This window comes from Pleuronectes platessa, chromosome 14 (genome assembly GCF_947347685.1).
Source record: "Pleuronectes platessa chromosome 14, fPlePla1.1, whole genome shotgun sequence".
Classification (NCBI taxonomy): Eukaryota; Metazoa; Chordata; class Actinopteri; order Pleuronectiformes; family Pleuronectidae; genus Pleuronectes; species Pleuronectes platessa.
Window position 1 is genome coordinate 19,589,198 of NC_070639.1, and position 14,232 is coordinate 19,603,429.

At 42.2% G+C, this 14,232-nt stretch overlaps 2 protein-coding genes across 2 annotated transcripts in view; both read right to left on the reverse strand.

Moving 5' to 3' along the window:
* Nucleotides 1-3,982: 3,982 nt before the first annotated feature.
* Nucleotides 3,983-9,638, reverse strand: umps (uridine monophosphate synthetase). The gene is made up of 10 exons (XM_053439576.1): nucleotides 9,357-9,638; nucleotides 8,310-8,463; nucleotides 8,048-8,172; nucleotides 7,752-7,939; nucleotides 7,548-7,645; nucleotides 6,937-7,097; nucleotides 6,739-6,856; nucleotides 6,438-6,613; nucleotides 6,243-6,357; nucleotides 3,983-5,559 (listed from the first exon to the last, which is right to left on the reverse strand). The coding sequence occupies exons 1-10, from the start codon at nucleotides 9,504-9,506 to the stop codon at nucleotides 5,381-5,383; spliced, it is 1,464 nt and encodes a 487-aa protein (XP_053295551.1). The 5' UTR covers nucleotides 9,507-9,638; the 3' UTR covers nucleotides 3,983-5,380.
* A 1,412-nt stretch (nucleotides 9,639-11,050) lies between these two features.
* The window catches only part of LOC128455746 (fibronectin), a 33,522-nt gene continuing 30,340 nt past the window's right edge, over nucleotides 11,051-14,232 (reverse strand). The window contains exons 46-49 of the mRNA XM_053439575.1: nucleotides 13,214-13,339; nucleotides 12,948-13,054; nucleotides 12,643-12,762; nucleotides 11,051-12,264 (exon numbers count right to left, since the gene is read on the reverse strand). Coding sequence (XP_053295550.1) covers nucleotides 12,196-12,264; nucleotides 12,643-12,762; nucleotides 12,948-13,054; nucleotides 13,214-13,339 — 422 coding nt within the window. The 3' untranslated portion in view covers nucleotides 11,051-12,195. The remainder of the gene's footprint in view (nucleotides 12,265-12,642; nucleotides 12,763-12,947; nucleotides 13,055-13,213; nucleotides 13,340-14,232) is intronic.

Genomic DNA, 14,232 nt, shown 5'->3' on the forward strand with positions numbered 1-14,232 from the left:
AAGATCAAAAGTTTGAATTGTGTTTCTTTCCCTGCAGGTGAATGATTGTGACTGATTGTGGGTCAACGGCTGCCAGGTCTTTCTGTGGAGCACTGCATGAAGCCACCTGTATGCAAATAAGGCCACCTCAGTGAAATGCTCCACACACACCTGGAGCTTCCGTCACTGACACTGTGCTGTTGCTGAGTTGTCTTACATGGAGCAGACTTCACCGCTCGTGTACTCTCTTAAAAAATGTGTTCGAAGATTTTAGTTCACCTGTTTCACCAATGATCAAGAATTTGGATCACTGGTGTTGGCTTCAGCATCTGGCCTCACCTATCAGACGCCCTTCATTTAAATACACTCAAAAACCAGTGAGAACAAAGACCATCAAACTTTCTTTCCTCCATCCTTTGTATATAAATTAAGGCTGGACGGTGCTTTAAGACCAGTAATCGTCTCCCAAGGACCAAAACCATCCTTGCGCTTTTTTTCCAGTTGCCAACCCGTACCTGCGTAACGCGAGCCGAACGAACAAAACTCCATCTTCAGGTATTGTACGTGAGGCTCAACGTGAAGCAAATACAGACATGGGGAAAAAAAGTCACAGAGGGTGAGACGAGGGTCCTGGAGACGGAGAGGGAGGGAGAGATGTGTCCCAGCGCGGAACAGCTGGTTCCTCCTGGCGTCAGGGAACCTTCGGGAGGAAGATTCAGAAAAGTTAGGACAATAAGTCAAAGTAAAGACAGCGACTCCGAGGTGAAGACGAATTTAACTTACCTTGAGAGGATGCACAGATATAGAAAAGGTCAACGCGCGCAACCATGGTCAGGTTTGGATCAGCTTTTACGCGCACTGAATGTGTGCTGCGTGTGACAGGTATACACCTTTTATACCTCTACATGCTCCCTCTCTCTCTCTCTCTCTCTCTCTCTCTCTCTACCCCCCTCTCTTTCTCTCTCTCACTCTCTCTGTATCCACCCCTCCTACATGAAAACAGGGGGGGAGAGAGTGGAGAGTGGATCCTCAGGGCGCGCACAGACACCTGTCGCACGGTGCGTTGCTCTGATCCAATATTGACATAGAGGGGGGGAGGGGTGCGTGTGTGTGTGTGTGTGTGTGTGTGTGTGTGTGTGTGTGTGTGTGTGTGTGTGTGTGTGTGTGTGTGTGTGTTGGAGAAGCACTCTCTCCCTCTCTCGCCACACACACACACAGAGACACACACACACACACGACTTTAAATGTTTCTCACCAGCCCCTTACCTCCATCCAAAGCGCCATCCCTCCTCCTCTCCTGTGCCAGGCAACGTGTCTGACCTTTGTGCCTGTGAGGGGGAAAAAGCCTCATCGTAACGTAGCTACCTGTCGACTCCATTTGTCCCATTCACCTCCTGCTGGAGCATCATTTCCATATCATCTACCTTGCAAATGACTGCGCTGCTGGGAGGCTCTGGCTCAGCCTGCCTGCCCAACAACTCTTTTAGGGGGTCAAGCTATGGAATGATGTGGAGGGGAAATAATTGACGTTAAAACTTACTGGAGGAAAAATCAGTCTTGAGAAAAAACTGACCTATTCTGTTATTTAAAAAATAAAATATAACGTTTTTTTGGTTGAGAGCGAGACTTGTGTTTAAAAAAAAATAAGGACAATATACATGACTTTTATTATATGTCTCAGATTTGTGTTTTTAATGATTATCTTAAATTTAAAAGGATCATTCCTCCAAATTAACGTCGGTTCATAAGCTGTGTGAGTAACTCTCTTTGTCTCTCATTGTCTTTTGTGACTGTGCAGGAACTTGATTCAAGTATGGGAAATGTTATAAAGTTGTTTTTTTTATTATTATTATTTAAATGACAGAAACCCTTTACTTAAAAACAAACTCAGAGCTTGACAAAAATTGAAGCATTTCCCAGGCAGAGGAGGGCTAAAGATCAGAGATGCATCATGGGAAATGTAGGATCCTGCTTTTGAAGCTTGAATAAAAATTAGAAAAGATCCTCCTTTAGTTTGGCCTTTTTTAAATCTGCCTCATAATCTTACAGCAGTACAATGAGAGAAAAAATTAATGAAGATAGAATATGAAGACAATCACTAGAATACAATTGTTTTTACTTTACAAACCCATGTCAAATGTACAAAAATGTATATGTTATATAAATTAAATAGTTGTGTCTATAATAGTTTTAGCAAGGTTTAGAGATGTAAATAAGGATATAATTGGATTTAATACAAATGTGCATTATTTCGCAATTCATAACAGATAAATCAGACCAGAAGACTTCAGACCAGTAGCACTTACATCCTTAGTAATGAAGATTTTTCGGAAAATTATTAAGGATGAAATCATGTCCCCTGGTCAGTGGTAAACTTGACCCATTGCAGTTTGCTTATCAAACTGGGAAAGGTGTAGATGATGCAAAGCTCTTCCTTTTAGACACAATGTACAAACATTTAGAAAAGCCTGGATCTCATGCTAGATTGTTATTTGCAGACTTTTCTTCTGCTTTCAATAAGATGCAGCCACATATTTTAATTGAGAGACTAGCTGCTGAGTTTGAGTTACCCCATCAGATACTGTTGTTGCTTTTAAACTTCTTAACAGACAGAACTCAGAGGGTCTCTGTGAATGGACACTTGTCCCAGGCCATTACCTCGAATACTGGTTCACCTCAAGGGTGCGTACTCTCACCCCTGTTGTTCATTTTGTACACAGATAGCTGTAGGTCCTCTCAACAGGGAAGTTATCTAGCTAAATTCTCGGACGACACTGCGTTGCTGTCCCTTTTCCAAGGTCCACATTGCAGCCATGGCCTTGCTTTGACATCGTTTGTTAATTGGTGTGATAACAACTTCTTAGATCTAAATATAGAAAAAACAAAGGAGCTAGTCATAGATTTTAGGAAAGTGAAGGGAGGCTCAAACCAAGTATCATCCATGGGGAGGAAGTCCAACTTGTGGACACCTACAAATATCTAGGCACAGTATTTGATAACCAGCTTAAATTCCATACAAATACAGAGGTAATTGTTAAAAAGGGACAACAAAGAGTTCACCTGTTGAGAATGCTGAACTCTTTCAGTGTCTCTAAAGTTATTTTGAGAATTTTTTACCAATCTTTCATTGAGAGTCTTTTAACTTTTTCCTTTATATGCTGGACTAACAGTCTGTCAGTTAAAGACATGAATAGTTTAAATAAAATTGTGAAGATCTGCTCTAAGATCACTGGCATCCAGCTCAAGAGCATAAGTTCATTGTGGAACAAACAAGCAGTCCAGAAAGCCAAATGCATTATCAGTCAGCCTGACCATGTCCTCAGTAAAGAATTTAAACTAATGCCTTCAGGGCGGCGCTACTGTTCAATCAGGACAAGAACAATGAGGTACTCCCACTCTTTTATCCCTGCAACCATCAGGTTACTAAATGATGACAAAAGTAAGGAGTAGGTGGAGAGCACACCAGTGTTGCTGGGTGTTTCCGGGGGCAGGGTGGTTGTTACTGACGGGCTGAAATGAATTGTGAGTTAAATGTGTGTGTTGGACTGCCTTTGATATATGTTTTTGTCTACCTCCTATTGCTATTTATTGTATTTATTAAGTAATCTATTATGTGAGACTGGAAACTGTGAACGAAATTGCCCATTTTGGGATAAATAAAGTTTTCTAATCTAATCTAAAAAAAACAATAAAACGTCTGAGAAAACTGGAATATTCATTTCAACCATGTCACCCAATGTTTCAGAAATACACAAACAGAGCCTCAAGATTCAAATGAACAGTATTTGTACACTTAAACTAGTTAATAATTTTATGATTCCTTCAAACCGGAATTTTAGTTTAGTTATTTTTTAAGTCAGGTGAAATCATGAAGAGATCTCTTCACTTATCCTCCACAGCTCAGCTCGGCCATTTATCCAGTATCCAGACCTTCTGTACATGGTGTTAAGAACGATGCACGATTGACAGGTGAGCATCATTTAGAATTAAACATAAAACAATGTTGAAACAAGACGTTTTTATTGAGTTCATTATACAAAAAAAGTCACTGCATCGTCTTTTAGGAAACTTAGTGGCACGAAAAACCCAAATCTATAAACCTCTGTAAGAGAGGAAACTTCCTATTTATCCATTGAATAAAGCAGAAAACCACAAACCGTTTTCACTGCATTCACATTAGGTCTAAATTCACAACAGTTGCAGCCTCAGGTCTCAGTTTGCAAAGTCTTTCCAAGGGGGAGGAGTCAAAGTGGAGGCAGTTCTTTCCTGTTTATCAACTTGTCTTTTGGGAGAGAGTAAATAACCAGTGGGCAAACTCCTTCCACACTTTGTCCTGTCAGCTGCCTGATCTGTGAGTCACCTGAGAAAAAGTAACTGCCTTAACTAAAACTTATTTTACTGAGCAGCGTGGACGGCAGTGGAGTTAATCGTGTCAGTTATGAATCTGGCTCCAGTCAGATTTCTCTTGTTTTGGGATTCACAGTAATCAGAGGGAATAAACCTGATCATACAGAAGATAATCACAACTGATGGAAAAGGCTGAACTCATGTGAAGCAGAAGGTTCCGTCATGTTCTCGACAGAATAAACAACACGCCATCATTTCTGTTGTTGACCTATAAAATTCATAACTATTTTCAAAAAAGTATTAAGTCAAGATTTCAGTTTGTTATTGAAAACCCCGGCATCCATTACAGAAACACGCTCAAGCCATTTAAATCAACTTAATACTGATGAGCTCGAGATGAAAATGAGAGACTGTAACTGGCACAGATTTGTGTCTGTGATGAGGAAAATACAGCTTCAGCAACTCCAGAACACAAAAGATGCTCGATGGTTCTCTATAAAAAAAAACAAAGCCCCAAATATCAACGGAAATATTATACAACCATTAACAGGCATTTCCCATACACACCCGTATTTGATCTACCAAAACTTAGTGTAGTATTTCAGCAATTCTACACAGAGCAGACACAGGGCCGATTTAATTAATAAGATAAAAAGTAATTAAAACACATTTTATCCTCAAATTGAAGCATTTTGCTGAATCTGGATTGTTCCCTCAGCTGATCAGAGGTCAGGTCGGGTTTTGCGAGGGATGAATTGGAGGGAATCAGAACACACGTGTAAAGCAGCTTATTTAAAGGACAGGATGGAAGGACAGCATATTTAACAGTAACACGTCTGATCTCAAACATCTACATCTGTTTGTGTAGGAACAGTTTATTTTGCATTTAAATGTGAAAGTGTACATGCTTGCTTCTAGGGAAACAAGCATTTGCACCCTGCTCTATGTGGACTATGTAAAAAAACAAACACTCCCAGGTCATCTGCATAGCTAATTATTAGAGTTGTTATTTAAGTTTTACAAGAGGCGTAATGATAACACTACTCCCGAGCTCCTATTGGCCGCTTGGACCCAGTCGCTTTGTGTAAGCGTCCCAACCCGACTTTCTGTACGACTCGGCAGCTTTCAGCCTATCGGGAGCCTCCAGGACGCCCCGTCCCACGATGATGATGTCAGAGGCTTTAGTGTGGATAACTTCCTCTGGGGTGGAGTACTGCTGGCCCAACCCGTCACCTGTATGAGGAGAGAGACCCGGAGAGATGGGATGAATGACTGAAGAGGAGTAGAGTGGGAGGAAGGATTGTTGTGCACTGGCAGGAAAATCCAGATGTGATTTCTTGTGCTATAGCACCACCTACTGTTAAAGATGAGTCACAACATAGAAACCAGAATTGTATTTCTGCCAACCAGTGTGGTTTCTGTCTTCATGCCAAGTTTCGCTTTTTCAGAATTAACTTTACAATATCAACAACGTCGTTTAGACACTTGCTGTGACTATAAAAGAATTCTGTTTCAAAAGTCGAATTATATTACATCCTAATAGATTATAATCTTTAATATCAGTTTCAGATATCTACAGTATCTTTCTGATTGGTCATAATTTAAGTTCATGATATCTCCAACACCACAGTGTTCAAACTTAATTTAAGGTATCTTGAATTTAGGTGTCACTTGGATTAGGATTAATCAGAATTAAATTGTAATGTCTGAAACTGGAATTGTCATCATTATTAAGTTAAAGAGGTTTATAATGCATATAGAACCAGCATTGTGCAAGAAGTGAAGTGATGTATTTGTGTTTGTGGCATAAACACAATGAAAATGTATTTTCCAATGCTCCGAATGTAAATTACACTCAAATGAAAACAAAAAGGTTGAAAAAACGACTGGTCTGATGAAAAAGTGTCACAGTTCACCTCCAGCCTGCATCTGCACCCCGGGGGTCATGTGGATGAACTCCGGCCTGGTGCCGACCTTGGAGCCGCAGATGAAGCCGATCACAAAGTCCGACTGCTCCTCTGCCATCTTCAGCTGTGAGCACAGAGAACAGAGTTAACCACCGACAACCTGTGGCTACAGGAGATGGACAACATACGGAGAACCACGCGTACCACGGCCTGTGTGTATTCTCCAGTGGCCAGTGAGCCCTGAGAGCTCATCTGCGCTATGAGCAAACAGCCCCGGCCCAGACTCTTCCCGACAGCACTCAGACCCTTCACCACACCGGGCCCCGGCACCGCGTGAGCATTCACAATGTGGGACCAAGATGAGATCTGGTACAGACCACCTGGAAGACAGGGAAACACGAGCTCACTGTAAAGCAACGTAAACATTAACAAGATACCGGTTTTGTGACATTTTAAACAATAAGCCGCACACAAATTCATACTAAACTTCACAAAATCTTCAAACCTTTGTATTGATGCTTGACCGTGTTCCCAATGTCGGCAAATTTGCGGTCTTCAAAGATGAGGAAGTTGTGTTTCTCCGCCAGTTCCTGCAGCTTCTGGCCGCAGTCCGCCGTGTAGTCCTGTCAGCAGACACGACACGGTCAGTGCATTTGTCTCGACAAAGTTCTCCTTTGAAACAGAGCAGGTTCCGCTCCTTTACCTCGAGGATGTCCACATGGGTCTTCAGCACGCAGATCTTGGGACCCAAAGAGTCGGCCAGCTGGAGAAGCTCCTGGCTGCTGGTCACGTCCGCCGACACGCAGAGGTTGGACCGCTTGTCCTCCATGAGCTTCAGCAGCTTTGAGGCCAGAGGGTGAATGTCTGGGGGGGGGGGGTAGAGGAAGAGATTTATTTCACAATGCAATATTGATTAGCATAACTTTTCCAAATTGAATACTGATATATCGTCAGTTATATTTAGCTTGTCATACGGATCTAAAAATCTGCTGCTGAATGTGTTTTAGTTCACAGGACATCACTGCTTGCATCGGCTCTTATTGACAAAAGCTCTCGAATGTCCTCGTCTTTCCAAGTTGACGTCTTTATCTGTCCTCTTTTTCATTCTGAGATGTTTGCATTTCTCCAGTTTTACGTCAAACCACCATCACGACACTGATCACAACACTCTATCGCGATGAAGTTTCCGGAAATTTTCACGCTGTATCTACAAGCACGAACAGTTCAGGAAAATGTCCAGAGCAAGTGACAGGGACATTAATCTCGGGAAAATGTCTGGAGCTCAGTGCAGGCCCTGAAAGCAGCTGTAGTTACTTGGCAGCTTGGATCTGTCTGCGTAGCTCAGCTCCAGCTTCTGCTCCACACATGGCTTCTTGGTGGCAGGAGCCTCATTGCCGTTCTCCTCCTTGGGGCTGGAAGGGGCAAGTTGCAAATGTCACTTTGGGACAGGCCCATCAAAACATCAAAATATCAAAAACACAAGTGTCAGCAAAAAGGGACAAAGCTGCACAACTGAACCTGAAAGTGTTGTTGCCCACGATAAACTCGCGGACGCTCCGGGCAGTTTGGTCGTCGATGCGTTCGGCTGCATGCAGCACGTTGAGCAGCTTGAACATGGAGATGATGGGATGGAGGTGGATTCCCCGAGACGCCAACATCTCCACAGCGCCTTGCTCTCTGTCCATGAGGACGATGGCATCGGTCACCTGGACAAATCAAGCAAATGTTAGAAAAATCCCAGTCCCAGTACTTCTACAGCCATTGCAGTGATCAATCACTTTAACCGGGACCATCACTGTGTTTGGATACTGAACCTTGAGTCCCTCTTTGTAGAGGACTTCAGAAGTCTCAATGATGCTGGAGCCGGTGGTCACGGTGTCCTCGATGATCAGACACGTGTCCCCCTCGCGATACGACCCCTCCACCATACGCCTGGTCCCTAGAAGAAGAACACCAGGAAGCTTAGCAGTCACTATTATGAACTTTGAGTTGGTTCACCTATCTAGCAGAGAACTACACACTGGACCTTTAAAAACCCGGGTCCATTGATTCTGTCCTTCCCCCCTCAGCACCCACCGTAGTCCTTGGCCTCCTTTCTTCTGATGAGCATGGGCAGTTCGTTCCTGGAGCAGATGATCGTGGCGATGGGCAGGGCCGTGTAGGGAACCCCACACACCGAGTCAAACTGCAGACCCTCTTCTTCCACTCGCTGGTACATGAGACTCGACACCTGAAAGTAAAACAAGGTTTACAGCAACAAAAAGGTCAGAATGTAACCATCAAGGGACATGGACACATCTAATGTACCTTCTTTCGAGGTCAAACCCATTTCATGATCATGTTTAAACTCCATAAACTGGATCTAATACGCTCAGACCTCACAGGGAGACAAACTCAACAACTTTCAAACAAATCTGGTTCTTTACTCAAAACTTTTATTGGCTTTCAAGTGCATTCTGATTATGGCAGGTTGAGCTCGATCATAAATACAGAGTTACCAGTTTATTGAGTCAGCTTGGAGAATTTCTTCAATGTCAGTGCAATAGCCAATTTCATTAGTATGTTTTATATAAATTGTCTACCCTAAAATGGGCCCTTTATACTTAAATACTTTATATTTACATTTAAAATGGGTCCTCTGTACGGAGGCAGCCATGTTTTTTTACAGTAGCCCAGACTGGACAAACTAAACACCTTTTGAGTTTTTATGACAACTAAAGGCTACAGGTTCTCTCTCATGTTTGGAAAGTTAGGGTGATGTGAGGGGTAGTCCAGCTGCAACGTGCAACTCCACCACTAGATGTCACTGAATTCTACACACTGAACCTTTAAATGTCATATTAAGTCTTGCATTAACCAATAGCTGCAGAATCCTTCAAGGACATCTATTTATAAGTCTGTTTAGTAATGAAGCTGTCATCGCTCCGGACCAGAGTCTCAACAGAAGTGCACCAGCGTGTAGAGCTGGTAAACAGCCACGTGTGCTCTAATTATAACTTCCCGGGCGGATATCAACACGGATGTGAGAACAGGTTTTTCTTGTGGAGCAGCCAGAGTGGGTCGCGTTATGGAAACACGCTGTAAAGTCATGGAGGCGCAGCAGCAGCAGCAGCACGTGTGTACCTGGTTCATGAGCGCGGGATGCGACACCAGCACCCGCAGGTCGATGTAGATGGGCGTCATCATGCCGCTCTTCAGCTTGTACTGTCCGAACTTCACCGCATTCACTTCGTGCAGCTTCAGGATCAGACTGTCGATGCACATGTTCGCCATCTTCTCGTCTATTGACAACAGCGGATCTCTCTCTCTCTCTCTCTCTCTCTCTGATTTCACTCTCTCTCACGCTCTCTCTCGCTCTAACTTGTGTCCCGAGCGTCGCTTCCACAGCAGCAGCAACAGTCTCAACACTTCCGCTCAGGCTATTTTCAGAATAAGAGCACCGCGATTTTTGGAGGATGTCGACACATACTGAAGTGAATATTCTGTTCAGACCCCTAAGTCAGCAGTTTCCTGTAAATAATAACTAAGATGCACTGAATGTTGTTTAAGAAATGTTACTAAGTGTTTTACAAAATGCATTGGAATAAGACAAGCCAGAACAAAAATAAGAAAGATAGCCTTAAAAGAAAATATTAAAAACAAACTCATCTGTATCATTGAACAGCTTTAATTTATTATGTGACAAGCATCACACAGACAACTGCTAATGCTACTGAATTGTGAAGGAAGGAGGGGGGGGGGGGGGGGGACAACCAAGAAGAAGAAGAAGATGGCACGACTGATCTTTTAAAAGATTTGCTTCAAAAAGTACTCAAATATTTAATTCATTAATCATCTCAACCAGTTGTGAAATAATTTATTTGATAAAGCAACTTAATTTCATTCTGTTTGTTGTCCTTAACATTCTTCCTTTAAACGCCATTTATTGTGAAGGAGAGAAGCTTAAGTGATGTCACGTCCGGCAATAAATCTTCCTTTTTTTCAGAATAAAAGTAAATCTTCCAGATTTGTACAGTTTGTCCTCTGCGATCCTTCAGCTGCTACGTCACGTCATTGATTAAGATCAAGTCTTTAAAACACCTCTGTCCATTGGGAGATTAGATTAGATGAGGCTGTCGTCATTTACGTTTCACAGACTGTTGACCAAGAAGGACTCTGGATTTGGAGTTCTCTGTTGGCCCTCCTGTCTGTGGCGTTGTGACAAAGTGAACCTTGATAGTCTTTATCGCATGAGGATAGAGGTCATGTTGTCCTCACTTATGCTGATACACTACAATCTGATTCCCTCCCATTTGGTATAAAGCAAAAAATATCTCTACTGTATGTCAAGCTTTTTGGTTTTTATGTATATCTGACTAAGACTCTCCTCTGTTCACAGAAAATTCACCCAAAAATGAAAAGTCACTCATTATTTTCTCACGACTGTTATATTTCCATTCTGTGCATAATAAATAGGTTTTTACTCCTCAATTTTAACATATTTATTAATCTCTACTTATTAGTATGTCTTAAAACAGATTTTAAACTTCGTCTTTATATAAATGTGCTGTCTCTCAGCAGAAGCACCTCTAGTTATGCTGCTTTCCTTGTACATTTACTGTACACTACTCTATTTCATTATATTGTGTGATTGGCCTTATTGAATCATTCCAAAGCTCCACTTGCTGCTTTGCGTAATGTTTACCACTAATAAGGAAATTGATGGTAAACCATTGGGGCCAGCAAATTGGTGATCATCAATGACTTTATGTGATTACCAGTGCTGTCTATATGCTCATTATGTCATACGTGTGCATGAGAGAAAGAAAATCAAAAAGAATTGTCTTGGATTTTTATTAAAAAGATTCAATCCACAGTAGTTCAGAGTTTGGCACCAACAATATAAAAACATGTTAAATCAAAAAATAAAGTGTACACCCCAAAATAGCATTGAACAAAATGCCTGAATAAAAAGGGATAAATAAAAAAATACAAACATTTATGTAATTAAAAATGCATTTCACTTGGAATTAATGGTGATTTTGTTTTTTTCTTCCCCATTCATTTTTTGAAGCAAGAGTCCAACTTTTGGTCAGTCAGCTTTGGCTCTATAGATTGTAGACGTGCTACAAGGTAATGTTTTAAACACACACACACTCAAAGGTAACAGTGCTTATCTCTTTAAGAAGGTTTGAAGCTTTAATTTGTAAATCAGAGAGAGTTGTGAGTGACGGATGAATTTTATTGAGAATATGATCAACTTTCATGTCTGTCGAGGCCAAACGAGTTGAGACACGAGCTGTAACAATAGCTCCGGGCAACAAGGCAAATATATGAAATGCAAAGTTTTGCAAAACAACTCTCTCCTGGTTTTGGAAATGTACAAGGACCCACAAAATGCAGTCAACAAATATGTATTGTTATTACTACCTTAATGTCTTCTACGTACACGTTAGTCACAAAAAGACTCATAAATTGTGGGAAGTACATCAGATACTACAGGAATCATCAGGGACGGAGGTTTGAAGTGGTGTGTTCCGTTTTGTTCAAAAGGAAGAGTATTGTGATGGAATGTTCTGAAATCGAATAAAGTCAAAAAAGGTACCAACACAACAGTAAAAATACACAACAATACTGCATCTGGAGTGTGTGTGTGTGTGTGTGTGTGTGTGTGTGTGTGTGTGTTTGTGTGTGTGTGGTGAGTTTGGGTTCGAGGTGACAAAGCAGCAGGACTTGTGTCATTTGATGAAGAAATCCATGTTGTTGGTGAAGAACATGAAAAGGTCTTTGAAAGGCACAGTGGTTGGTGTTGAAAAGTCTTTGTTAAGGCACTACAATTTAGTGGTGGTGGTGGTGGTGGTGGTGGGGGGGGGCTGCCTTCAGGCACAGATCTATTGGAGAGGTCTTTACATGACAGCAGGAGGAGGCTTCCATCCTGAAGGGGGTCTCGTGTCTTCCTCATTCACTCGTGCTCCACCCGGCTCTACTCTGTGGGGCTGAGAGCATCGGCGAGCAGCTCGGGCCTCAAGCATTCGATTGGACACTGGATGTTCTGGACGGCAGGAAAGAGGGAGGGGCAAGGAGAGAAGGAAAGGAAATGAGGAGAGGATTAGTTTTGACTGGATTTACAGCAACATTTACTTTTTGAATAACTCACTATTAATGTTAATAAACACATTACGGGTCAGAAATATAAAAATCTACAATGATTAATGGACTCGTCGCATACTTTTTGTGAATAGTTGATCCTTACTACTTTAATCTGCAGTAGTCGTAAATGCCTAAATGTACAAACATGATTGTGCTGATCTCTGAGTAAATATCAATATAAATTAGCTTTCTCAATCTACAATATTTGGCAGAATGAAAATGCAAAAAGGAGAAGTTTAAGTCACCATATCTAAGGTCAAATTCAAAGTGAGCCACTGACCAGTTTGCGTAGAGAGTTTTCTCGGTACCGGTCGTACACATCTGAGCTGACAGGTTGCAGGAGGTCAGCGTCTACGTCCGTATGTGGTCCTGGTCTCCTGCAGTTCTCACAACGCCAGCCCTACAGAGAGACGCACACACACACAAACACTCAGGCCACATGGTTTCCATCGTGCTACACAACTGAATGCACAGAGATGCAGACAACCAGAGTTACTGCCAATACTTTCCACATCATCCCTAAAGCAGCACAGAGGAGGTTTGTGCGCTCAGACAAAACGCACACATGCACAGTGTGTTACCCACCTGTTGTCCTCCATAGCAGGTACAGGTACAGATGGCGCCCATATATTCTTTCTGCCACTGGTTTCCCACTTGGTACATTTTTCCATCGTCGTAACATGTCGACTCATCTGCAGGAAGGAAAGATACATATTGAGATTGAGCTGTCGCCTGCTGGACATCTAGAAGCTTGAGTTAAAAGTAAAGCATTAACATGAAGAGTGGAGTAAGTTAAAGTAAACCAGAGTGAACCGGGGAGAGGTCAATGTCAGCGTCGTGTGTTTACTTACGGGGTTCACATTTGAATTCTCCCTTTCCGTTCCCCATGCAGGTGCAGCTCATCATGTGACCATTTTCCACTTGGCGATCCCACTTCTCCCCGATGCGGTAGTTGTTGCCGTTGTCGTGACACCACTCTGGATGAGGGGGAAGAAGCAAGGAGGGGGAACGAAGGAGGGGGGGGGGGGGGGGGGGGGGGGGGGGGCGAGAGTGCGAAGGAAGCAAGGGAGTGAAGATAGAAATACACGAGGAAGAGATGTAGAAGTGAGGAGATAGGTAATAAATTGGAGATGAAGAATGGAGCAAAGGATGAATAAAATGAGGGAAGGGGTGTGAACATGGGAGAGAAGTTCATCAGTTTGGGTAAAGAGCAAAGTTAATACTTGTCCCCTTTACACTGCAGTGACAGATTCACAACATTCATCTGATTTCCACACAGCACAGTCAAAAAATACAAACTCTATAAAACAAGAATAGTGAATTCATCTTCCCTGTGCAGTCACAGTCTGAGTTTCACTGGTTTCCACTTGAATCCGCACGTTCTCCCAGTTGGAGATAAACAGAGACGAACAGACCTAAAACCATCGCTGGTGAATGATGATGAGCTCAGTTTCTGGTATTGTCTTGTTAGTTATGAAGACGATACAAAAAAAACTGAGGCTCAGGTTAGCTGATTGGCTAAGCTTAGCTTCCCCTGAGGGCAGGGTCACACATATAGCAAATATGTATGATATTATGGAGACAAAGCATTTAGGCCAGCGTGAGCAAACCACAGACACCACTGCTTCAGTGAACATGAAGCAGTTTAACTGGTTGAAACATGTAATACATTGCACAGAAAAGATTTTCTCCACAACGTATTCATGTAGTAAATCGTCTGGTTGCTCACACTGAGATCGTATCACTGCCTGTTGCTGCACATAGAACATGAACTGACAAATTCTATGTCTTTAACACCACAATGGATAAGGAATTTATAATATGTACAATGCAAAATGTTCTCATTAATAAATAAAGTGTTTAATTGGTC

What these genes read in the sequence shown, in the direction of transcription:
- umps (XM_053439576.1), bottom strand. Translation starts at nt 9,506, where the DNA reads ATGGCGAACATGTGCATCGACAGTCTGATCCTGAAGCTGCACGAAGTG. An exon ending in TCTACAAAGAGGGACTCAAG is followed by an intron (nt 7,940 to 8,047) that starts GTTCAGTATCCA and finishes TGATTTGTCCAG; the next exon opens with GTGACCGATGCCATCGTCCT. An exon ending in CCCATGTGGACATCCTCGAG is followed by an intron (nt 6,857 to 6,936) that starts GTAAAGGAGCGG and finishes GTCTGCTGACAG; the next exon opens with GACTACACGGCGGACTGCGG.